At 39.5% G+C, this 25919-nt stretch overlaps 2 protein-coding genes across 17 annotated transcripts in view; one reads left to right on the top strand and one right to left on the bottom strand.

Annotated features, from left to right (window-relative positions):
- Positions 1-17701, top strand: part of STK17A (serine/threonine kinase 17a) — a 43045-nt gene extending 25344 nt beyond the window's left edge. Inside the window, exons 4-7 of one of the 2 annotated variants that reach the window (XM_031012735.3) lie at positions 11170-11296; positions 15147-15195; positions 15284-15463; positions 16093-17701. In XM_031012735.3, the coding sequence (XP_030868595.1) occupies positions 11170-11296; positions 15147-15195; positions 15284-15463; positions 16093-16417 (681 nt within the window). In that variant the 3' untranslated portion in view covers positions 16418-17701. The remainder of the gene's footprint in view (positions 1-11169; positions 11297-15146; positions 15196-15283; positions 15464-16092) is intronic. The other variant, XM_055347678.2, reaches the window with a different exon arrangement.
- The window catches only part of COA1 (cytochrome c oxidase assembly factor 1), a 120967-nt gene continuing 95106 nt past the window's right edge, over positions 59-25919 (bottom strand). For 3 of the 15 annotated variants that reach the window (XM_063708499.1, XM_063708492.1, XM_063708503.1), the window contains 2 exons: positions 22600-24999; positions 59-1233 (listed from right to left, as the gene is read on the bottom strand). The gene's annotated coding sequence lies outside the window, so the exon portion shown is untranslated. Of the gene's footprint in view, positions 1234-22599; positions 25000-25919 lie in introns of those variants that run through there. The other 12 variants (XM_063708502.1, XM_063708496.1, XM_063708505.1 and 9 more) reach the window with 7 other exon arrangements.

The following is a 25919-nucleotide window of genomic DNA, read 5'->3' as shown; positions in this document are numbered from 1 at the left end:
AGATTCAAATTACTTTACAATTTTGAGATTGCTAAAGAATGACATTCAAGACATAAAATATTTAACAGTGATTTATTCAAACATGTTTCACGTTTGTGTATTATTAGGTAACAAGGATATTAGAATTGAGTCTTTACTCCTATCCTCTAGCCAGTTAGTTTTATCAGGGAGATAATGCACACATGTGTACATGGAAAGATACATAATAATACAACGCCAAAGAAAGGAACTCAAAATATGACAAGACAGAACTTGAGCTAGATCTTTAGAAAAGTTAGGATTTAGATAAGTTGAGAAGAATAAGAGAAAATTGCTCACAAGAGTTAGGAATATTTGTGATGTGTTTGGGAAAAAAATAAATGGAATCATTTCACTGGAATTGAGAAATCAATTAGGAGATATTAAAAGCTGGGGAAAGGCTGGATTCTAGGGGTTTCATATGTCATGAAGACATAGATGATTTTTGAGCCAGGAATATTCGAGAAGCAGTGTTTTGGAAAATAGGCAGCAGTAAATAAATGAGAAAATTAAAGAGATTAGAGGCAGGTAGATTTCTAATTTAAAATCGTCAAAGGCGGAGAAGAGGAAGGAAAGAAAAACAAAGGACAGTATATCAGTTATGTATATCAGGGTGCCAGCTGAAACCAGGGTAAGCAAAACAAGGAAATTTTAGTGGCAAACAAGTCCAGGGATAATTCTAGCTTCAGTTATGACAATATTCAGGGTTCAAAAACTGTTGCTAGTACTCAGTTTTTCTCCAGCATTCAGCTCTGCCTTCTTTGAATGACAGTAAGATGGTAATAAAGTAGGTGCTGCTGTTCAGCCTTGCAGCTACCTGGAGACAGCAGGAAAGTCAGTCTCTGCTCACAGCTCTGTCCAAAGTTCTGAGATTCACTCTGATTACACCAGCATAGATCAATTTGGAACCAGTAAGTGTGCTGGTGGGTGTAGGGCTTTGGCTTGCCATGCCGGTGTCATCAGTGTCATAGGCTCCAACTCTGGAGGAAGAGGTATAACACTTTCTACCATCCTAACCTTTACGTGGACTAAGTGAAGAAGGGATGGATTCTCAAAACCAGTTGTGTTTCTGAAAGAACAAAGAATGGGTGCTCAGGAGACAATAAAGGTCCACTATGATGATTCTTAGTATATTCCTGCAGGTGTCTGTGGTAGGCAAGTTTAAGATCTCTGTTGATTTTCTGATGGTTACTTTCATATCAAGTCCAGGTGCAACTGTGGGAAAATGAAACATTCCTCAAACAGAGAACATGCCACAGCAACCCTAGTTCCTAGTGTTTATTTCATTTACAAAGATGGCCTTACTGGCCAGAGGAAATAGGGTTAGGAAGGATGGTAACCTGAGAAGGCCGAAGCCTCTGGACCACCCCCAAAAAACTTTCCCATCCTGAACTGCAGCATCATCTCACCACGATCATCTACTGATCTACCTTGACCTCTGCTGTAGTATCCCCTCTAGCAGAAAGTAGATGCTTAATGGCAGTGTTCTCTGACCCAGACATGAATCAGAATCACTTGGAAGGGCTTGTTAATACAAATTGCTAGGCCACAACCCTTAAGTTTCTGATTCAGGGTAGGGCAAGGCGAGGCTTAAACTTCAGGCCAGGGGCCACTTTAAGAATTGCTATATGGCCAGGGCCGGGCGCGGTGGCTCACGCCTGTAATCCCAGCACTTTGGGAGGCCGAGGTGGGCGGACCACAAGGTCAGGAGATCGAGACCATCCTGGCTAACACGGTGAAACCCTGTCTGTAGTAAAAATACAAAAAATTAGCCTGGTATGGTGGTGGGTGCCTGTAGTCCCAGCTACTCAGGAGGCTGAGGCAGGAGAATGGCGTGAACCCAGGAGGTGGAGCTTGCAGTGAGCCGAGATCGTGCCACTGCACTCCAGCCTGGGCAACAGAGCGAGACTCCATCTCAAAAAAAAAAAAAAGACTTGCTATATGGCCAGGTATGGTGGCTCATGCCTGTAATCCCAGCACTTTGGGAGGCCGAGCCAGGCAGATCACTTGAGGTCAGGAGTTCAAGACCAGCCTGGCCAACATGGTGAAATCCCATCTCTACTAAAAATACAAAAAATTAGCCAAGTGTGGTGGCGCACGCCTATAGTCCCAGCTACTCCAGAGGCTGAGGGGGGAGAATCGCTTGAATCCGGGAGGTGGAGGTTGCAGTGAGCTGAGATCACGCCATTGCACTCTAGCCTAGGCAACAGAGCGAGACTTCGTCTCAAAAAAAAAAAAAAAAAAAGAACTGCTATATGGCACATTATGTAATACCTTTGTTTATTTATATAGATAGTCATACTATATATAAATTCATATATGTATATATTTAATACTATATAAATAACTGCTTAATTTTTATTGCATGAAGGCTCACTCTCGAGAAGGAGTGTACAGGCTGGGCGCAGTGGCTCATGCCTGTAATCCCAGCACTTTGGGAGGTCAAGGAGGGCAGATCGCTTGAGGTCAGGAGTTTGAGACCAGCCTAGCCAACATGGTGAAACCCTATCTCTACGAAAAATACAAAAATTAGCCGGGTGTGGTGGAAGGCACCTGTAATCCCAGCTACTTGGGAGGCTGAGGCAGGAGAATCACTTGAACCTGGGAGGTGACGGTTGCAGTGAGCCGAGATTGCACCACTGCACTCCAGCCTGGCTGACAGAATGAGACTCCGTCTCAAAACAAAAAAAAGAGGATACAGTGTGTGTAATCTGGAGGTTGACTTCTACAGCAAACTTGATAATGTCCCATTTGAATTTAGGTGGAAAGGTAGTTTCTTTTTAAATACTAGTTTCCTACAGAAAAATTTACTCGTTTCCTACAGAAAAATACAGGGAAAAGAAAACAATGTGGAAGTTTTCTTGTTCTCTTTTGAAAGATGCCAATGTAAATTCATTTTATACACATTTATCTTTTCTCAAAGATATTAATTTTTTAATACCATGGCTAAAATGGACACTCAGGACCCAGTAGCCACATGGTACACAGTGGCGTTTTTTGAAAGCAAGTGTGGACATGTGCACACCCACATGCTGAGGTGGCCTGATGTTAATGCTGAAGGTTACCTAGTTAAAACCTTTCATAGCTTGGGTGGGGGCATTGCTTTTCCCCTTCAGTCTGTCATATGCATAAGAAGTTCAAAGATCCTTGCTGCAAGAAATTTCCACCTTGCTTCCCTCGGGAACATTTACAAGGAAGATATGGCCTCCGCAGTACGGACTTTCACTGGGCTAATACTTTAAGTATTAGCCATGCAGAGGAATTCCCAAAATAAATGTTTATGCTGTAGCTTCTTTCATGTTTGGTTTTACACTCTTAACTTTGCAAAATCGTGTATCTGTTTTATTTTTTAATGATGTTTTACTAGTCTTATGATGGACTTCCAGGAAGAGAACCCCAATTTAAATAGCATTGCACCTACAGGAAATGAGCTTTCAGCTTATGACAGTTGAACCTGTGACTATTCAAGAACTAATTAAGTAGCAAGTCAAACAGGTTGTCAGCACCATGTGTCATGGATCTTTGATGTTACTTGAGAGCATCAAAGGTGAATATTAAGTTCGTGAATACCAACTTTAAGTGTGTATTTACACAAGGAAATTATATCCCTTTCTCCTCAGTATATTCAGTATCAATCATATTCCTTTCTCTCTAATACACTTGGTTTAGAATTCTTTCCAGATTCAGTAGAGGCCTTGATGACAATGATGGGCCTTTGATGTTGGAAACTGGACTCTCCATGTTTCCTCAACCCAGAGGAACTAGAAGACAAAGTGGTCCAAAGGGTTCTCAGCCTTCCTTCTGCCTTCATGCCCCTCCATGTGCAGTCAGACATGTCTCTGAGTCAACTGCTGGAGGGAGAGGATAGAGATGGGGTTGGTATGGTAACCATGCATGCGGGAGTGATTTCTACTAAAAGGTCATTTCCAATTGGCCTCTGTGAGTCTGGATGAAGTGAGTCTGCTGTCTTCTGTCTTCGACAGTGTGTGCTCATAATGTTGACTCTTGGTCTCTAGAAGAGTTTGAAAGACTAGGCTATTTTTTAAGAAATTATTTTCCCACATTGCCTCAAAGCTAAATATATTATGTTTTCATTCTCTAAAAACTGATAATCCCAATATGTATGGTAATTTTGAATTATTAGGCTATTTAGTCTCCATGCTGGTTAAAATGGGAAACTCCTGTCCCTGTGACAGAAGTTAGTTGGAAGTTAAAACAACTATTATAGTTGCTTCTATTAAGGATATAATTGACGCTATGGGAAATACACTGCTTAGCTTTGGTGCAGAGCCTGAATGATCAATTTGCCAAAAGACTGATTCACTGAAGACTGTCAGCCAAATATCTTAAATAGAGCTGGGAAAGTTCTTGGGGTGGGGGAGGGAGTAGCAGATGCAGATTTAGGAGTCTGTAAAAGTATGAGTCCATACAGCCACAAAAATAGAAAAGACAAGCCATGATTAAGAGAAAACCCATTCATTTAATATATAAAACGTTGCAGAAATTGCAAATCTGAGAAACAACAACCCTGGCAAAGTCAGAACAAAACCAACTAAAAGTACCCAAACAGTCTCAATAATTTGGTGAATTAGTCATTCAGTACAGTGGCCTGGTTTTAGTCCTGTCAGAGGGAGGGAGGACTGACTAAAAATAGCACAAAGAAATCTGGTCTTAAAATCTATTGCTCTTTTTTCTTCAAATGGTGTTGTACTGGTTCAGTCTTTCAGCAGTGTTAGTACAGTCAGCCCTCTGCATCCATGGATTCAACCAACCACAGGTTGAAAATATTCAGGGCGCAAAAATTCCACAAAGTTCCAAAAAGCTAAACTTGAATTGGCCCCCCACCAAGTATTTCATTGAATCCACACAAATGAGGTGATGTGTGGTATTATAATAGCTATTCTGAGTAACCTAGAGATGATTTAAAGTTTACAGGAGGATGTGCTTAGGTTATATGCAAATACTGTACCATTTCCTATCAGGAACTTGAGCATCACAGATTTTGGTACCTGCAAGGAGTCCCTGAACCAATCCCCACCGATACCATGGGACAACTATACTAGGATTCTATCACTAACTTTTCCACCCAGTTATGCTCATGGTTAAAAGTAGACTAGAAGAAGGCCAGGTGTGGTGGCTCACACCTGTAATCCCAGCACTTTGGGAGGCTGAGGTAGAAGGACCACATGAGCCCAGGAGTTTGAGACCAGCCCGGGCAACATAGTGAGACCTTGTCTCCACAAAAAATTAAAAAAATCAGCCAGCCATGGTGGCACGCGCCTTTAGTCCCAGCTACGGAGGAAGCTGAGGTGGGAGGATTGCCTGAGCTCAGGAGTTCGAGGCTGCAGTGGGCTATGATTGCACCCTGCATTCCAGCCTGGGGAACAGAGTGATCCTGTCTCAAAAACTTTTTTATTAAAACATTAATTTCTAAAAATTAATTTCAAAAAAAGTAGCCAGAAGCTGGGACTTTCCATATGAGATTTAAATTTGAGCATCAGTATATTACTTGAAAGCAGGGGTAATAAAAACATTCCTAAACAGTCCCCCAAATTAATTTAGATGGGATTATTAACCTATTTCTCTACTCTAACCTGGGTTTTAATAGTTAATGTACTAGAACTTTAATTGTCTGATAAAATGTTCCTTAAAACCCTGCCCATGACACCCTAAGCCTCATCGAGCAGGTTAACCTCAACTTTACAATGATCTTAGCCGCTAAATCTTCTCCAGTGGTGATTGTTCAGTAAACGTTAAATGGATTATGTACAAAGATGAAGATACCGAGATAAATAAAAGACTTCCCTACAGCCACCATCTATTTACGGACCGTCTGCAGGTTTTCTGCTTATTCCACTGTCATCATCTCTCTATTGATTGACCTTGCTTCTTTCTCTCCCTTACTACCTGGGATTCATATATTTTAAATAGAACTAGATTTTGTGTGCCACAACTTCTTTATCATGAACTGGATTCCCTAGAAAGGAAGTTTAACTAAATTGTAAATGCTGAGGTACTTAGCTTTGTTTTCAGGACATGTATTTCAGCTTATTGGAAGTAGATATATTTCACCATCGAAGAACTAACAGAGCTTATAGTCCTGTAATTGTACATATATTTTATTTAGAGAAGCAAAGTCTATTTTTAAAAATAGCCCTGTGGTCAAAATAGGGCACAGTTAGTTGGTAAAGGCCACATAATAAATATTAACTGAAATCCCATGAAATAGCTCTGATTTTATGAGAAATGTGTTTATTCTAGCAACCTCTCTCTCAGTTGTTTAACTTCATTTTTAGAAAGTCTCACACTGGTGTATCATAGATGCATGTAACAGGGCCTAGACTTCTCATACAATAAGATTTTAATAATTTGATCACACTGATTTAGGATTTACAACATTACCACCAAACCAATTAGTTTTTGCATAGTAACTAAAGAAAGCATTTCTCAGGGAATATAAAGTGTAAACACATTTAAACTATTTTAAGGGAACAAATGGTATTTAAGAACATTCATAGAATGTACATGTTTACTAATCACAAGAAAATCTCAAGATTTGGTGAAGATTTTCCCTAGCAGTATTTCACCTGGCATTTTGTGTGTACTCAAAAGGGCAAAACATTCAATTATGAATATGTATCACTGAACCAAAGCCCTCCTATCAAATTTGCCTGAATAATAGACATTTTGTGGTTACTATAGTTTTTGGTTTTTTTTGTTTGTTTGTTTTTGATAGGGTCGTATTCTGTTACCCAGATTGGAGTGCAGTGGCACTATCTCTGCTCACTGCAACCTCTGCCTCCCAGGCTCAAGTGATCCTCCCACCTCGGCCTCCCAAGTAGCTGGGACTACAGGTGTACACCACCATGCCTGGCTAATTTTTTGTATTTTTGGTGGAGACAGGTTTTCATCATGTTGCCCAGGCTGGTCTCGAACTCCTAAGCTCAAACAATCCACTCACCTCGGCCTCCCAAATTGCTGGAATTACAGATGTGAGCCACTGCGCCCAGCCCTTTTGTTGTACTATAGTATTTTATTAACATACGAAAACTAAAATTGCCTTGAAAAGTCTGAGGACTCATAGTCATGATGGTACATAGGTGTTTTTTTCGTGAAGAATTAGCTAGAAGCTAATTAACAAAGAAAATGTGGCCTGCCTTCTGCCATTTACTCCAGAATAGCCTACAAAGCCCTGTGATCTCCTAGCCATTTCCTTTCCAACCTCATGCCTCCCACCACTCGTACCCCTTTTGCCTTGTGCTGTCGTCCAGCCACACAGGATTTCCTGCAGATGCTCCACAGCAGTACGGCCTCTATACTTCTCTTCCCTCTGCCTGGAATGCTTCCTGCTTACTCCAACCCCTCCAGGACACTGAGCCGTGACTGGCTCTTTTTTAACATCGCCCTCTCCTCCCTCAGGTTGCCTTCTTAGAGAGGCCTTCTCTGACTCCCTCCCCTAAAGATAACATGCCCATGCACACACCCCAAGCAACCACTCTCACCCATCACCCTGCTTTGAGTTCCCCTTGAGTTCCCCATAGTGCTTAAAGCGACCTGAGGTGTACCTATTTGTCTTCATTAAGATGCAGGGCTCCAAAAGAGAGGACTGGTGTCTTGTTTTCTGTTATTTCCCCAGGGCTTAGCTCATTAGGCAATCAATAAATATTTGTTGAAAAAAATGAGGAAATCTTTTTACCCTTCAGGGTCTGCTCACATATCTCCTCTGTAATTTTCCAGGGCAGAATTAATCGCTCTGATATATTTATCACCTGAGCACTTTGTATATATTGCTCTCATGGTGCAATTCACAGAAGAGTGACTTGAGCCTGGCAGGTTCATCTATTTTCTCTTGATTATAAACTCTGACAGTAGGGCGTTCTTATTGCTAATATTTATACTACCACTAGTCCTAACACAAAATAGACACCCTGTTAATTTTTTTATAGTTATGTTTCTTCCATTCATTCACCCAACAAATATAAATGTGTGGTAGGCACTGATCACAGTGACAAAAGAGTAATCAGTACTGTGGCTTCTGTCCTCATGAAGCTGTAGATTCTTCCCGTTCTCTGAATTCAGACTGATAAACCTATGGGCATTTTCATAATAGAAAAGGGTAGGATGGATGGTTGGATAGAAGGTAAGACCCTTTTTAAAAAGAGGGACCGTCCAGCCAGGCGCGGTGGCTCACGCCTGTAATCCCAGCACTTTGGGAGGCTGAGACGGGCGGATCACGAGGTCAGGAGATCAAGACCATCCTGGCTAACAAGGTGAAACCCCGTCTCTACTAAAAATACAAAAAATTAGCTGGGCGTGGTGGCAGGCTCCTGTAGTCCCAGCTACTCGGGAGGCTGAGGCAGGAGAATGGCCTGAACCTGGGAGGTGGAGCTTGCAGTAAGCCGAGATCGCGCCACTGCACTCCAGCCTGGGCAAAAGAGTGAGACTCCGTCTCAAAAAAAGAGGGACCATCTATGCCTCAATTTCGTTTTTCATATTGTAGCCCCTCTCATCTATGGAAATTGTTGTAATCTGCTTCACTACCATCTTAGGCCTTCTCACCAAGTTGAGACTAGGCAAAGAAGAACAGAAAAAAGTGTTCTAGACTGAGGGAATACCATATACAAATTCACTCTTGTGAGAGGGAGCATGGTAAGTATGAGACTGGAAAGTGTCCCGTGGGACCCAGCTTCATGGAGCCGGGGGATCATGGCATATGATGAGTCTGGAGAGCTAGTTAGGCAGAAGCTGGACCTCAGGACATGCACACCATGCGAAGGAGTTTGGAGGTTACCTAAGAGCAGTGGGAGGCTGTGGAAGGGTTTAGGAAAGGGGACAACAGATCCAATTTATATAATACAAAAGAACCTTCTGGCTGCAATGTGGGCAAAATAGATCCTAGCAAACCTTTGAAGAGGCCATTGCAATAGAGCAAGAAAGGTAGCTTTAATTTTCCATAGATGGAGAGAAATAGGCAAAGTCTAGAAATGCTTGGAATTTAGTATTTAAAATCAACTCTGGTGACATGTTAGCTAAATGGAAGAGCGGGGAGGAAAGGAATGGCCAAGATGATTGTTAGTGTTCTCTCCTATTCTGAGGGATGATCATAGCATTCACTGAGACGCCTGTCATTGGCATAGGGAGAATATGATTTAGGAAGGAAAATAGGAGTCTGTTTTTGGTCATGTTGAATTTGAGGTACCTTTGAGACATCAAAGGGGAGATAATAGGTAAGCAGCTGGTTGAAGAGGTTGAAAGAGAGAAAAACATTGTGAGTCTTAAGGTGTAGGTGATATTTAAGCCTTGGGTGCAGATCATGCAAGCTGAGAGTTTGGAGTAAAAAGAGGAAAGGCCTCAAGATCAAGCCTTGAGAAACCCAGCATCCAGTGGACCAGGTAAAAGAAGGTGGCCCATCAGAGGAGATGGAAGACACAGCCAGAGATAGGAAGAAAGCCAGGACAGTGTTTTGTCATGGGAGCCAAGAGAAAGATAACATATAAACAAGGAAGGAGTGGTTAACTTTGTCAAACACTGCTAAGGGAGTGGTCCAGAAAAAAGCATTGAAGAATATCACTGGATTTTGTGATTTGTAGTGGAATGAGAGGACAGAAGTCAGATGGAGGGGCAGAATATGAATGGAAGGAAAGGAAATGTGAACATTCATTCTGTACATCTAGGGGACCAATGTGATGGAGACAGAAACAAACAGCTAACAAAACAATGGAGTAAGCATACTGTGTACACCATGCTGTGGAGCAGGGACGGGGAAGCCATTAAGCCCTCCCTGGAAGGAGCAGGGGAGGCCAGGGCAGGCTTTACAGAGGAATTGGTTCTTTATTGAGACCCATCATGCATGGAATGAGGGATGAGAATAAATCTGTCAGGGAGAAAAGGGGAGAGAGCGTCCTGAACAAAGGCAGTATGTGTGTAAAGGCATGAGATGTGGGAGTAGCTGTGTTATTTAGGGATTACAGACTGTTTGATTTGGAGCACAGATTGCCTTTGGAGCCGTGACAGATTAATCTTGAAAAGGAAGCAGGGGCCCAATCTTAAAACACTGGGTGTTAGAGTGAAGTATTTGTAATTTACCAGTGTTTCTCAGCTTACCTTTGGAAATATTCTTAATGGCAGAAAACATTAAGTGAGGACCCTTTATAATGCAAACATAACCTTTCCTTTCAAATTTCGTGTTTTAAAAATTTAATGAATTTTACATTCTAGTCCATAATATATTTGCTTGTCTTTTTATGTGAAAGTATCTTAGGTTATTTTCCACTGGGTAAAAATGACTCCATGGATATGAACCTCACTGATTCTGTGGCTCTGGGGAGCTCTTTCCCATTACTGTACATGTCCTCACCCCACATATCCCCACTCACAAGTCCAGAGAGAACTTAGGGTAGAAGTCATCAGTATGTAAGTGGCAGCTGAAGCTTTGGAAGTAGATGAAATCGCTCCAAAATAGAATGCAGAGTGGTGGGAGAAGAGGGCCATGCAGCGAGAGATCCTGAACAACACAAATATTTAAAAGGAGGACAGATGGAAAACATTGAGAAAATTGTGAGGGATCTGTAGAAGAAGGAAGAGACCCAAGGTGGAGAAAATGCGGAGGAATTTCAACAATACAAGGATGCTTGACAGTGCCCAGTGCTACAGAAATCATTGCATGCAAAATAGTCCCTGAAAGACACAGACGGGATTTGGTGGGTCTTTGATTATTGAAGTTATTGTGACCTTAATGAAGGCAGATTTAGTCAAGGGGGCAAAAGAGATTTAGTTGCACTGAGAAAACAATACCAATTGTGCTTGACCATGCTTTCAAGAAGCTGAGCTTTGAGGGAATAGTAGGAGCAAGCGTGCTGCATGCAAGGAGATTCAGGATCATAGGGAATGGTTTCCATAAGGTAGGGATAGAAACATATTTATATGCTGAGGAAGAGCCAGGGTAGGGGAAGAGATTGAAAATACAAGAGAGTACAGGCCTGCTGCCTTATACATAGGCAATAAATTGTAAAAATATTTCTTTAACAAATGACTGTTTACTGTTAAATTCCTCAGTCTCAGTTTCATAGGTGAAATATGTTTTATGGGCTGCATGTTTTGTGTACTTAATCATAGTTGTATTGATTTTTGCGGGGGTATATTGTCTTTTAGCCTCAGAATATTCTGTTGACAAGTGAATCTCCATTGGGTGACATTAAGATTGTTGATTTTGGCCTTTCAAGAATATTGAAGAACAGTGAAGAGCTCCGAGAAATTATGGGTACCCCTGAATATGTGGGTAAGTATTCATAAAAGTAGTTTTGTTCTGGGGTCAGGCATCACCTTCATTAGGGGACTTGTCCATGTGGCATGACTCATAGTGGAGCCAGCTATCTACTATGTTGAAATTCTACCATCAGAGATTTATTCCTTTGGATCACATTTTACAATGGAAAACGTTCAAGAGTAAGATACCAAATTGGTGATCTCTTCACTATCTCTTCACTACAGAGCTAAGAGAATTTGAAGGGATTACTTCTAAAAGGAATAGGAGAGGATTTTCTTAACAAAGTAGGATATTAGCTTATCTGAGGGTGGGAGGATATTTAACAAGTAAGGACCTTTAAGAATGTTCTGGTTGATAACAAACATTGACAAAGGAATTGCCAAGTCTGAGGCTCCATAGAAGTGTGGAGCAGAGAGGGCATTTGGTTGGATCCATGGTTGAGTGCTTCTGGCAGAAAGAAAAAGGAGCTTAAACATTGAAGGTAGCAGCAAGAAAGCAGCTGAATGATGATACTCCATGGGTGTAGGCGTATCATCAAAGAAGTCAACTATTACTTTCTTTGATAGACTGAGGAAAATTGGAGTTTGAAAGATTAATAGTTTGATGGTCTTTTTAAGGTATCTGTAGAATAAGGCTGTGAAATTGAGAGGTTGTGACCAGAGATTAGATTATTAATATTTAGGCCAAGTGCAGTGGCTCACGCCTGTAATCCCAGCACTTTGGGAGGCCAAGGTGGGCAGATCACTTGAGGCCAGGAATCTGAGACCAGCCTGGCCAACATGGCAAAACCCGTCTCTACTAAAAATACAAAAATTAACCAGGCGTGATGGTGTGCACCTGTAGTCCCAGCTACTCGGGAGGCTGAGGCAGGAGAATGGCGTGAACCTGGGAGGCGGAGCTTGCAGTGAGCCAAGATCGTGCCACTGCACTCCAGCCTGGGCGACAGAGTGAGACTCCGTCTCAAAAAAAAAAAAAAAAAAAAAGAATATTAATATTTAAAATTTCAGTGGTGAAATAGCTCTTTGTAATTATGAGGCCTTGGATATAAGGCTGGAAAGGCAGTTTTTTAGACCAGGAAATCAAGAAGCTGTGAAGGTAGGCTGTCTGGGTCATGGGCATCAGTGTGGAAGTCACCTAGGCTGCCAGCAGACCTGGGAGAAGAGGAGGGCGGCCGTGGCAGGAATGGAGAAGGCTGTGGCCTGGGCCTGAGGGAAGACTCTGTGCCTGAGGGTAGAAGTGTGAAGTGAGCAAATACAGGCTAGAAGAGGGGGAATGAAGAGAGCAGGGTCTCCTTTCAGAGAAGAGGGTAAAAGGAGTGAGTAGTTCTTGAAGGACTGAGGATGTTACAAGAAAAGAGCTATCCGGAGCACAGAAAGACTCAGGAGGGCCGATAGGGTTGAAGAAAACAAACCTGTATGGCAATGATAGTTCAAAAAATAATTCAGAGATTTTTTAAAAGATCCTTAGTTAATTAGATAATAAAAGATGCCACAGGCACAGAAACCTTTAAAATTTTTTATATATTTTAATGGGCCAGAATACTTAATTTTCAGTACGCTGACTAATATGCGTCATGACCACTAAGTAAGTTTTGGGGATGTGACTTAATAGTGTTTCTTTAGGGAAAACAGCAACCCAAGTGTTTTAGCCAAATTTAATGGGTACCATTGTAAGCTCAAATACACAAGACTGCAGAATGTAGGTCTGTGAGCTGAAAAATCAAAATAGTAATTATTGCCCTGAATGAGGTGGGTTTTTGTTTTGTTTTAATGCTTTCTTTGTTGTTGTTTGAGAGAGTCTCACTCTGCCACCCAGGCTGGAATGCAGTGGCACCATCATAGCTTGCTGCAGCTCCCAACTTGAGCTCCTCCTGCCTCAGCCTCCCGAGTAGCTGGGACCACAGGCACGTGCCAGCACAGCGGGCCAGTTTTTTGTTTGTTTTTTTGGTAAAGATGGGTCTCACTGTGTTGCCCAGGCTAGTGATTTGTTTTAGAGCTTTCTGTTCCTTAGTAAATTTTAAATTTTCTATCAAGAGCCTTTCCCCATCTCAAAACATTATAATGGAAGTACAAGCTCAATCCAAAAAGAAAAAAAACTAAAAATGATTCAAAAGTACATAATACAGAAAAACAAAGGGACTCTCCTCTTTTTCCTTCCGTGACTCACCTCTTAAAAGGTGAGTTTATGCCTCCCACAGTCATTTTACATACACACAGAAACTGGTGTGAGTTCTGGCCCTGTACTTGCCATCTATGTGACCTTGGCCCTTAAATCTCTTTATACCTCAGATTCCTCTGTCCATAAAAAGGGGCTAGTAATAGTACCGACCTCATAGGGAATTTGTAAGGATTTCATTGGATTTGCTGTACAAAGCCCTTAAACCAGTATTCAGCACATAATAAGCACTCAAAAAAGTAAGCTATTGGTATTTCCTGTACCCTTCCTCCCACAGTCTTGCTATGTGGTCTGTTTTACTGTTTCTTCCCCGGTAATTTGGATGCTATGCATTTCATTTTTAATTTCCTAGTCACTTCTTTTGAAACTTTAACATTCACAACTTCTGTTTCTCACTCAACCATTTCAGAAATCAAAATTTAGGAGATTAGCATACCTCGCATTTCCTTTCCAACCTCTTCCTCCCACTCATTTATTCTATGGGGGTTTGTCACAAATGAGTAGTAGATAACATGACCTTGAGTATTTCGTTTTTTCATAGAAATAGAACATTTTCATTCCTTTTTTTAATTGTAATTACCACAGTTTTTAGTCTTTGATCTGTTTTTCCGTGGATTCAGTACTTATTGACTGCATTTTAATAGTTTAGCCTCCTTATTTGTATAGTTTTGAAAAAAAAATATCTTTAGTTAAGTGTATTGTGAGTAGATTTTTTAAGGAGCATTTTTATAATATTTTTCCTGAATCCTTGCATATTTGACAGTGTCTTTCTATTGTGTTTATGTGTGGCAGCAATTTACTTTATATCAAAGCTTTTTTTTTTTTTTTTTTTTGTGAGACACAGTCTCACCCTATCACCCAGGCTGGAGTGCACTGGCACTATCTCGGCTTACTGCAGCCTTGACCTCCCAGACTCAAGTGATCCTCCCACCTCAGCGTCCCCAATAGCTGGGTCTACAGGCATGCACCATGACACTCGGCTAGCTTTTGTTTATTTTTTGTAGAGACAGAGTCTCATTATGTTGCCCAGGCTGGTCTTGAACTCCTGGTTCAAGCGATCCTCCTGCCTTGGCCTTGCAAAGTGCTGGGTACCCAGCCTCAAAGCATATTATTTTTCTCAATTCTATAGATGCAACTTAGTTGCCTTTGTCCCATGCCTGTAGTCTCAGAATGCCCAATTTTTTTTTTAATCTTGTTGACTTTTTGTTAATGGGTAGATGTTTTAAAAAGCTCACTCTGACTGCAACAGAAAAATAGATCAGAGGGGTGGGACAAGTAGTTGAAAAGGCCCAGATGAGAGGAGAAAGTGCCAAGGGTGAGGGTGGGGCAATGGAGAAGCAGAAATATCAGTGGCAGTGAGAAAGTTTTAAAAGCCATGATCTGATAGAGACAATGCTTAATAACACAGAAATTGTCAGTTTATATTTGGTGTTTTTAAAATATTTAAATATTTTGTAAAATACTAGGGACTCAACAATGGTGGGTAGAAGTGTGAAAAGTAAACAAGTTAATTACAAACATCTAGTTAGGCTTTATATTAATTCATATTAATTTATGGTAACCTTTCATTTTAGCCCAAACATTGGATAGTGCCTTATAGTTTCTAATGCTTAGTTTTTTATCTCTTAGAGCAAATTAGGAATTTTTTTCCACAAAACTAAATGTTTTCTTCTCTTTCTGATACTAGCTCCTGAAATTCTTAGTTATGATCCTATAAGCATGGCAACAGATATGTGGTAAGAGTTATTAATGAAAAATTGATCAAATTAGTTTCAAGAAATGAGTATGGTACTAAATTTTTCTTGCATTTTCTTTCTAATTTAGGAGCATTGGAGTATTAACATATGTCATGCTTACAGGAATATCACCTTTCTTAGGCAATGATAAACAAGAAACATTCTTAAACATCTCACAGATGAATTTAAGTTATTCTGAGGAAGAATTTGATGTTTTGTCTGAGTCGGCTGTTGATTTCATCAGGACACTTTTAGTTAAGAAACCTGAGTAAGTATTATTTTTATTAGTTTAATATTGAACTAATTCAATATTAAGAAATTCAATATTAAAAAACTGACAGTTTTTTATTGAATCTCCTCCAACCAAAAATAGTTCAACAACTAAAACACCATAATGGAAACACAAAAATGTTGACATAAATCTAGGTGAAACCCTTGGCTTAATATAACTTGAAAGAAAAGGGGGCAAAAATGAAAATATTTTGAGAAAATGTGAACCATACCTCAGTATAACAGGATTTAAATATTAATTAGCAAAACTGTATTATTGCAAATGTGTCATGGCAGTAAATAGCACTCATAATTCATGGTTAGTAGAAATTGACAGTGAAATGACAGCTAATCTCTAGCAGATACTTCCCATCTGTTCTTGGTGTCTCTCAAGAGAGCGTTTCAGACATAACTTACTTAAAATATTTCAACATTTTCACAAAATTTTCAGCATTGTGGGAAATTGCACCCAAATTCCAAGACTAATAGTTTTATTCAGGAATCACAGTAAGATTTTTGCCAACTTGTCAGACTTCCCAAAATATAATGCAATAAATACAGTACCTTATGCTCTAATTTTAATTGAAGTTCTAACATGTCTTAACTGTAAAACATGTATCTTTACAGAGATCGAGCCACTGCTGAAGAATGTCTAAAGCACCCCTGGTTGACACAGAGCAGTATTCAAGAGCCTTCTTTCAGGATGGAAAAGGCACTAGAAGAAGCAAATGCCCTCCAAGAAGGTCATTCTGTGCCTGAAATTAATTCAGATACCGACAAATCAGAAAACGAGGAATCCATTGTAACCGAAGAGTTAATTGTAGTTACTTCATATACTCTAGGACAATGCAGACAGTCTGAAAAAGAGAAAATGGAGCAAAAGGCCATTTCCAAACGATTTAAATTTGAGGAACCTTTGCTACAAGAAATTCCAGGAGAATTTATCTACTGAGCAGTATTTCCCTTTAGAACTTCAAGATTTCTACATTGAAAATGTTAATATTATTTATGGACCTCTGGCCAAATGGTACATGTACTGGAAGTGGATAACAAGTATCACTTACACAAACAAAAATAACTTTGTCAAATTTGTGGAGTTAGGTGGAAGCCAGATTTTAAAAGTTGCCAACCAGGAGATTTAACAGGTACAGTTACCCGTTTCAATGTTATTTTTAAGAAGGGAGATGTTGGCACCTTTGAATTCTACATCCTATTTCTCCAGAATGAGAATTTGTGTACAAAGATATTTGTATTCACTTTCTTTAAAAAATCCAAGTAAAAGTGCCAAAACTACATTTCTGTAAATCTCTTGCATTATTCATATGTGTATCTATATCTGCATAATGTTTGTTAATGTCTACTAAAATTGCTACTTTTTCACGTTGGATTTGTTTTTGGCAAAATTTTAGTCTAAACAGACATCTAAATTTTCGAGACTTAGAATAACATTCACTAAAGTTTGATAATGTCTTTTTTAAATATTTTCTTCCTGCTTTATAGTGACTTGATTTGGTTTCTGTTGTGTTTTTGCCTAAATGCTAGTAACATATCAGTGAAAAACCCTAATTTTTTTTTCTCTTCAATGTCACTAGTAAGAGAGGTGGTAATTTTTCACCTCTGAAATTATTCTGGGTTTAGGTGTCAGCTCTTGAGCTGCTTCCCTCATCACACCACACTCACATGCATCTGCTCTCTCTCACACTCTATACCCCTGCCACTTCCTGGCACCTCCCCCCATGCTTCTCATTTAATTTTGGCCACTATCAGTGTGATCTGATCAACAGTCTGGTTACCTTGGTCAGTGAAAAGATGCTACTATATTGCTTTTGTCCCAAAGTGAGTAAAATCCCCTAGAGCAGAGAGAGAGAGAGAGAGAGAGGGAGAGAGTGTGTCTTCATGCCAACCACAGCCTGTTTCTGCTGAGTTTCTTATCAGCCCTCAAGCTATGCTAGGAAAAGTTATAAAATGCCAAAATATTTATAAACATTTACTTTGTCCATAAAAAATTTACATTGGATACTCTGTAAGTAGGAGGTACTTTGTCCCAAAAAGATGTATAAGAATGTACTAATAGTTTTATTTGATTAGGATTGAACAGTTCAGTTGTATCTATGCCCCACAGTGACCAGTAAAGTCCAATTAAAATATGGAAATGTAAAAGTGTATGCCGAATACCTTAAAGTAACTAATTATCCTTACACACAAAAGGCTCAGTGCATTAAATATTTGCCTATCACCTGTGTGCTGTGTACCGCGGCCATGCCTCGCTCTGCACTATGAACAACTCAGACCTGTCCCTTCACGGTCTGATTAGGGTGTCGCACAAAGCTCTCTCCCTAACATGGTTTCTCAACTGTCAAAATCATGAAAATGACAGCACCTAACCACTATTTTAAAGTATGTACAGTAAATACCCAAATGTGTGTAAATGTCATAGACATATACAAAGTCAGTAATCTCACCCAGTCCTGCTGTGTGAACCTGTCAGAGCACCTGGGAGTGCTCTTTACACCATTAGGTGAAATTCATCAGGCACTTCAGACAACCAGGTTGCACTGTTTTCTCACTAAATTGGCTTTATTTATACAGTTTCCTGGAACCTAGCATTCCTAAACAAGCTCCAAAATGCAGAAGAAGAAATTGTGCCACAGTGATAGAGTTTTTAATGAATATCCATGGTCACAGTGTTGAGTCTCAGGTAAGTCTTGGAAGAAGTTAAACACAGTATTAGGCAAATATTTATCTCTCTGAAAAAATAGGGAGGAGGTGACCAGGAAAAAATAACCACTACTGAATGACATGTTTGTACTTGATGGATCTGTCATCAAGTTTTAAAATCAGAATCATTTGGGCTTTTTAAAAACCATTTTATACTCGTAATAAATATATTTAATATAATTGCTGTATTTGTGAGAAAGATCTGTTTTCTTTTAGCTGGCCACTTCAGTTTGCTGCGTATCTTTAGCTGCTGTTGTGCTTAAATACTGAGTCATAGGGTGCTTTTTTAAGAAGCCCTTCAGAATATACTTGTAAAGGTGTATTGGCATTTTTTGGTTTATAAGATAAAAACAGGGCATGAAGAGCCTTCATAGTATTAGGCCAAATAAAATCTATTAATAACTGCCAGCTAGCTCTACACTTATCTAAAGCTGTTAATGTTCCTTTTTTTCTATCACCAAATTTATAAAGGACTAAACAGTACTATTGAGTTTACTCGGTTTGTAAATCCAGTTTTAACTATAATTCAACAATATTTTGGTGTGATGAGACGTTGTTTATGAAATGTACAAAATGTATAAGTTTTAATCAACTGGGAAATGATTATTTGATTGATCTTGTGTTTTGTTGTTTTCAAATGAAAACTAGGAGGTAATTAATACCTTTCTCTAGTAGTGGTATAGAGGAAGGACAGATGCTCATTGTTGAATCTCTTAAATTTTTCCAGCTAACCTCAGTTTGGAAGAAAAATGTATTAAAGGGTTATAAAGATCACTTAGAGAATGTGAGACAGAACGTGAATTATAGTCCTCAGTAATGTAATGGGGGTGGTGCGTGGCTCAGTCCATAGAGGCCTATACCTGTTTAGAAAAAATAAATACCAATCCATGGACACCAACATACATGAATATAGATAGGAGAAAGATGACTAGCATCAGCAGACTAATCCTAAATACATTTTAAACTCACACCTCAATTTGAATTAGACTGATAAAAATGAAAAATAGCCATGTACTATATTTATTGTCCAAGATTGGCCACCTCATCCATTCTATCTGTTGCGGAATTTAAAAAGCTAGATTGAACACCTTGATCTTAACCTCGAGAGCCTTAATCACTATTGTTTTGGAGAGAAGGGGATATAATTTACATATCATGAAATGTACAGATCTAAATCCATACAGTCTCATCAGGCTTGACAAATGTACTCACTCCTTTAACCACACTCCTGTTCTGTTGCACTGGTTTTCCTTATCCTCAAACTCATGTAGTTGGAATCATACAGCATGCACCATTTGGCTTCTGTAACTCAGCATGATGTCTTTGAGATTCATCTATGTCGATGCTTATATCAGCAGTTTGTTGCTTTTTTTTGTTTTGTTTTGTGTTGTGTTGTTGAGACTGGAGTTTTGCTCTTGTTGCCCAGGCTGGAGTGCAATGGTGGGATCTTGGCTCACTGCAACCCCCACCTCCCAGGTTCAAGGGATTCTCCTGCCTCAGCTCCCCAAGTAGCTGGGATTACAGGCATGCGCCACCACACCCGGCTAATTTTTGTATTTTTTTTTAGTAGACATGGGGTTTCACCATGTTGGTCAAGCTGGTCTCGAACTCCTGACCTCAAGTGATCCACCCACCTCAGCCTCCCAAAGTGTTGGGATTACAGGCGTGAGCCACCATGCCCAGCCTGGTTTGTTCCTTTTTATTGTTGTGTCGTGCTATTTGAATGCATGACAGTTTATGTAGCTATCCTTCTGTTCATGGACCCCTGAGCTATTTCTGTGGGGCTATTATAAATGTGCTATAAGTATTCTTGTACAGGGATTTTTGTGGACATGTTTTCATTTCTCTTGGATTAAAAAGCTAGGAGTAGAATTGCTAGGTCTTATGGTAGCTGTATATTTAACTTTTTAAGAAACTGCCCAACAGTTTTCTAAAACCATTGTGCTGTTTTGTGTTCCTGCCAGCACATTGTACTCTGGTTGTTTTTTACATCCTTGCCGACATTTGGTATTGTCCACCTGTTGCATTTTAGCCATGCTTCTGGATATGTGGCGGTATCTCATGGTGGTTTAGTTTGCATTTCCCTGATGACTAATGGACAGTACTTTTCATGTCCTTTTTTCCTTTTAATTGGATAGGACTCCTTTGTGCATTCTGGACATAAAGGATTGTCAGATTTATGTGTCACATATATCTTTTCCCACTCTATAGCTTGCCTGTTCTCAGTAGTATCTGTTGATGAGAAGAAGGGTTTAGTTTTGGTGAAATCCAATTTATGAATTTTTGTTTTATAGTTAATGCTTTCTTTGTGCTCTTTAAGAAGTCTTTGCCTACCCAAGCTCATGAAGATACTCTTATTTTTCTTAGGAGTATGATAGTTGTAGCGAATATTCAGGTCTGTGATTCACCTTGAATTAGTATTTTTATATGCCATAAAGTAGGTAGGCATCAAATACCTTTGAACATTCTACTGAACGTTCAGTGGTTCCAGCACCACTTGTCAAAGAGTCTCCTTTCACTGTTAAACTGTTTTGGTGCCCGGTCTAAAATCATTTGACCATATATCTGTGGATCTAGTTTTGTTCCATTCTGTTTATCTTTTTGTCGAAACTTGGTAAGTCTTGATCTCAGGTAAAACAGACGTTCTAATTTCTTCTTCTGCAAACTGCTTTGTTTATTCTAGGTCCTTTGCATTTCCAAATAAATTTTGTCAATTTCCACCAAACTACTCCCAGAAGAAACCTTGTGGATTTTTATTAGGATTCACTGAATCTATAAGTCAAGTAGTCATCCAATCCATAAACATGTTTTTCCATTTACTTCATTTTTTCTCAGCAGTGTTTTACATTTTTCAGTGCAGAGATCCTGTATATCCTTTAACTGTATCCCTGTGTATTTCATGGTTTTTGATGCTGTTGTTTTTTGGATAGTCTTCATATTTCAGCTTTTTTTGTTTGCTTTTAATACCCCAACTCTCATTTTTAGCTCATCATGCCTAACCAGAACTATGTTATAAATTATTTAAATGAGTCTTTTGAAACTTTTGTTGGTAACAGTGGGAGTAAGTTTGCTTGAACTGAAATTTATAGTAACAAAATTGGATGGAATCCCTCCTCTACTTTTTCAGATTAGAGATGCAATAATGGAATCACAGAGGGAATATGTGATTTGCCCAAGAGCTCACAGCTGGTTATGGGCAGAACAAAGGACAGAATCATTCAGATTTCCTGACTGCTCGCCAAGAACTTTTACCTCAGTGGATTCTACCTTTGGCCCCATTTTAACGTCCAAAGTAGTTTTTAAAAATTACTTTTGTGTAACTTAATTTTGGGTTTCTTTTTTAATAACTAGAGGACAGTTAACCTGAGATGAGGCTAGTGCAGAGGTCAGCATACTGTGGCCTGTGCTGCCTGTTTGGTGAGGTTTTATTAGAACAGCCACACCTGTGTGTTTACATTTTGTCTGTGGATGCCTTCACACTACACCGCGTGGGTGAACAGTTGTGACAGAGATCTGAAGGCCTGTACAGCCTAAGGTATTTAGTATCTGGCCCTTTACAGAAAAACTTTGCCAACCCCCAGGCAATTATAATCTAAATGTATTTAAAATAGATATTTTCTATTTAAAACCAATCTTGACACAGTCCTTTGGGGAGCAGCTTACTTTACATGGCAGGATAATCTTATGACATTTTCTCCTTGCCATTTTTATTGAAATAAGTGGAGATTTTATTTACTAAAAATAAAACTATTTTTCCTAAATATGTTAGCAGCAGCAAAGTATCTCAGTTTCAATACATTGTGATGGGTTTGCATGAAAATTAATATATCTTTAGTTATCTCTATTAAGTAACCAGCTTTCTAATACATTGTAAGAGAAGTATACCTAGAAGATAAATCAAAGTATTTGGGAAGAGATATGTTTAATCCTCAGCTGGAATTATTCAGGTGAGGAGGACTGTCACCTCATCCCTGCCCCCGCTTTTTTTCTCTAAGCCAATAAAACTGTACCCTGTCCCTTTTAAAGCAGCATATTCAATACTTTCATCCTATACTTTTTAAAGCTTTTGATTTCGCAATAGTTACAGACTTACAGGGAGTTGAAAAGACAGTACAGATACATCTTTACATAACTACAGGAAATTGATATTTGCACAATGTATACCATTTTATGCCATTTTATCTTCCTACCAACACATTTGAGATATGGAACTGCTTCACTGCTATATAAAGATCTGTTGATGTCTACATTTTACCAGTTAGAGTGAAATGTAGAAAACTCTCTTGCCCGTCCCCTCCCCACCCCATTTATAATTGTCTTAAACATAACCTGCTATGTACATTGAGATCTATGTCAGACAATTTTGCTTCCACTACCAATTTAGAAAACTCAAGGAGGAAAGTCTATTGTATTTACCCATATTTTTGCTGTTTCCATCGTACTTCCTGACATCCCAAAACTTTTTCTTTTTTAAACGTTTCCTTTCTGGTTCAAGAACTTCCTTTAGGGTTGGTCTATTCAAGGTCTATAGGGTAGACGCATTCAACAAATTCTTTTAGTTTTCTATCAACCGAGAATGTTTTTATTACCCCATCACTCCTGAAGGATCATTTCACCAAATAGGAATTTGGAGTTGACAGAGTTTTGTTTTGAGGCAGTCTTGCTCTGTTGCCCAGGCTGGAGTGCAGTGGCAGGATCTTGGCTCACTGCAACCTCCACCTCCCGGGTTCAAGTAATTCTCGTGCCTCAGCCTCCCAAGTAGCTGAGATTACAGGCATGCGCCACCATGCCTGGCTAATTTTTGTATTTTTAGTAGAGACAGGGTTTTGCCATGTTGGCCAGGCTGGTCTCAAACTCCTGACTTCAAGTGATCTGTCCACCTTGGTCTCCCAAAGTGCTGGGATTACAGGCGTGAGCCACCGTGCCCAGCCACAAGTTGATAGTTCCTCTGGCACTAAAAGAACTTGTCTCACTTCCTTCTGGCCTCCATGGTTTCCAGAGAGAAATCCACTGTCATCTGAGTTACTTTTCCCTCTAGTTAAGATTTCACTTCTTTCTTGATGCTTTCAAGCTTTTTTCTGTCTTTAGTTTTCAGAAGTCTGTCCTATCATGGACTTCTTTGGGTTTCACTCAGCTTCTTAAATACAGGCATAACTCAGAAATATGCATCACTTTCAGTTCCAGACCACTGCAATAAACCAAATACAAGCAAGTAAGTCACATGAATTTTTTGCCTTTCCACTGCATATAACATGGTTCATACTGTAGTTTTTTTAAATGAGCAGCAGTGTTATGCCTAAAAATAATGTACATACATTAATTTAAAAGTACTTTTAAATGCGAGAGGAGGGTAGGAAAAGATAAGTTGCTGAAGCCTGCAGTGACTGTGGCAATTTCTTAAAGTAAGACAACAGTGAAGTTTGCTGCATTTATTAACTCTTTCATGAAAGATTCCTCTGTAGCATGCAATGCTGTTTGACAGCATTTACCCACAGTAGAACTTTTCAAAATTAGGAGTCAATCCTTTCAAACCCTGGCCACAGCTAAGTTTATGGAATATTCTAAATCTTTTGTCATTTCAACAATGTTCATAGCATCTTCACCAGGAGTAGATTCCATTTCAAGAAATCACCTTCTTTGCTCGTCCATGAGAAGGAACTTCTCATCCATACAAGTTTGATCCTGAGATTACAGCAATTCGGTCACATCTCTAGGCCCCTCCACTTCTAGTTCTCTTGCTATTTTCAGCCCATCTACAGTTCCTTCCTCCTCTGAAGTCTTGAAACCCTCCAAGTCCTCCATGAGGATTGGAATCTATTTCTTCCAAATTCCAATTAATGTTGATATTTTGACCTCCTCCCGTGAATTGAATGCTCTTGATGGCATCTGGAATGGTGAATCCTTTCCAGAAGGTTTTGAACTGACTGCCCAGAACCATCAGAGAAACCACAAAATGTATTTCTTAAATAATAAGTTTTGAAAGTCAAAAGTACTCCTTGATCTATCGGCAGCAGAATGGATACTGTGTTAGCAGGCATGAAAACAGTATTCATCTCCTTGTACATCTCCATCAGAGCTCTTGGGTAACCAGGTGCATTGTTAATGAGTAGCAATATTTTGGTTTTTTGGATTTGTTTTTTGAGACAGGGTTTCACCATGTTGCCCAGGCTGGTCTTGAACTCCTGGCGTCAAGCAATCCACCCGCCCCAGCCTCCCAAAGTGCTGGGATTACAGGTGTGAGCCACTGCACCCAGCCATATTTTGAAAGAAATCTATTTTTTCTGAGCACTAGGTCTCAACAGTGGGCTTAGTCAGTAGACCAGGCTGTAAACAGACCCAATGTCATCCAGGCTTTGTTGTTGTGTTTATACAGCATATCTTAAGGGCCCTGGGATTTTCAGAATAGTCAATGAGCATTGGCTTTAACTGAAAGTCACAGCTGCACTAGCCCCTGACAAGAGTCAGCTTGTCCTCTGAAGCCAGGCATTGAGTTTTTCTAACTATGAAAGTCCTAGATGGCATCTTTTTCCAATAAAATGCTGTTTTATCTACACTTAAAATCTGTTGTTTAGTGTAGCCACTTTCATCGATGGTCCAAGCTAGATCTTCTGTGTAACTTCTACAGCTTCTCCATCAGCACTTGCTGCGTCACGTTGTACTTTTATGGAGATGGCTTCTTTACTTACATGTCATGAACACTGCTAGCTTCAAATTTTCTCCTGCAGCTTCCTCACCTCTCACATTTAGTGAGAGGCCACTGTGGGGTTATTAATTGGCCCAATTTCAATGCTGTTGTGTCTCAGGGAATAGGGAGGCCTGAAAAGTGGGAGAAAGACGAGGGAATGGCCAATTAGTGGAGCAGTCAGAACACACACATTTATCAATTAAGTTCACCATCTTATGTGGGTGAGGTTCATGGTGCCCAAAACAATTACAATAGTAACATCAAAGATCACTGATCACAGCTCTCCATAACAGAGTAATTTAAAAGTTTGAAGTATTGTGAGAATTACCAAATGTGACACAGACACAAAGTGAGCACAAGCTGTTGAAAAAGTGGCACCAAAAGACTTGCTCGACAGTCGCCACAAACCCACAATTTGTAAAAAACACAGCATCTGCAAAGTGTAATAAAGTAAAACACAATGAAACTAGGTATATACGCCTATAAAAGGTTCATTTGTTTTTGACAAATTTGTAAACTCTCAGCCATTTTTTTTTTTTTTCAAATACTTTTTCAGCCCCACCCTCCCTCTCCTCTTTCTTAGAGCCATGATTCAAATGTTAGGTCTTTAGCTAGAGGCCCACAGGTACCAATTGCAGTCTGTTTTCTCCGCTCAGATTTTTATTTCATCTTTAAATTCAGTGATTGTTTTCTCTTTACTCCTCATTCTGCTGTTTAACCCATCCAGTGAGATTTTTGTTTCATTTACTCTTCTCAATTCTAAAATTTCCATTTGATTCTGCCATCTTCTAAGACTTCCTATTTTTTTCATTTATTCCAAGCATGTTCATGATTGCTCACCGAATCTTTTTTTTAAATGATGGCTGCTTCAAAATCCTTGTCAGATAATTCTAAAATCTGTGTTATCTTGGTGTTGGTGTCTGTTAACTCTCTCTTCTCATTCAGGTTGACATTTGCCTGGTTCTTGGCATAAGAGCATGGCTCTCTGTTCTATTCTGCCCATTTGGGTTTGAGACGCTGGACCTTGTTTGAATCATGTTTTCATAGGTCT

Source organism: Gorilla gorilla, chromosome 6 (genome assembly GCF_029281585.2).
Source record: "Gorilla gorilla gorilla isolate KB3781 chromosome 6, NHGRI_mGorGor1-v2.1_pri, whole genome shotgun sequence".
NCBI lineage: Eukaryota > Metazoa > Chordata > Mammalia > Primates > Hominidae > Gorilla > Gorilla gorilla.
The sequence above is the reverse complement of the archived record's forward strand: the minus strand, read 5'-3'. Positions and strand labels throughout refer to the sequence as shown.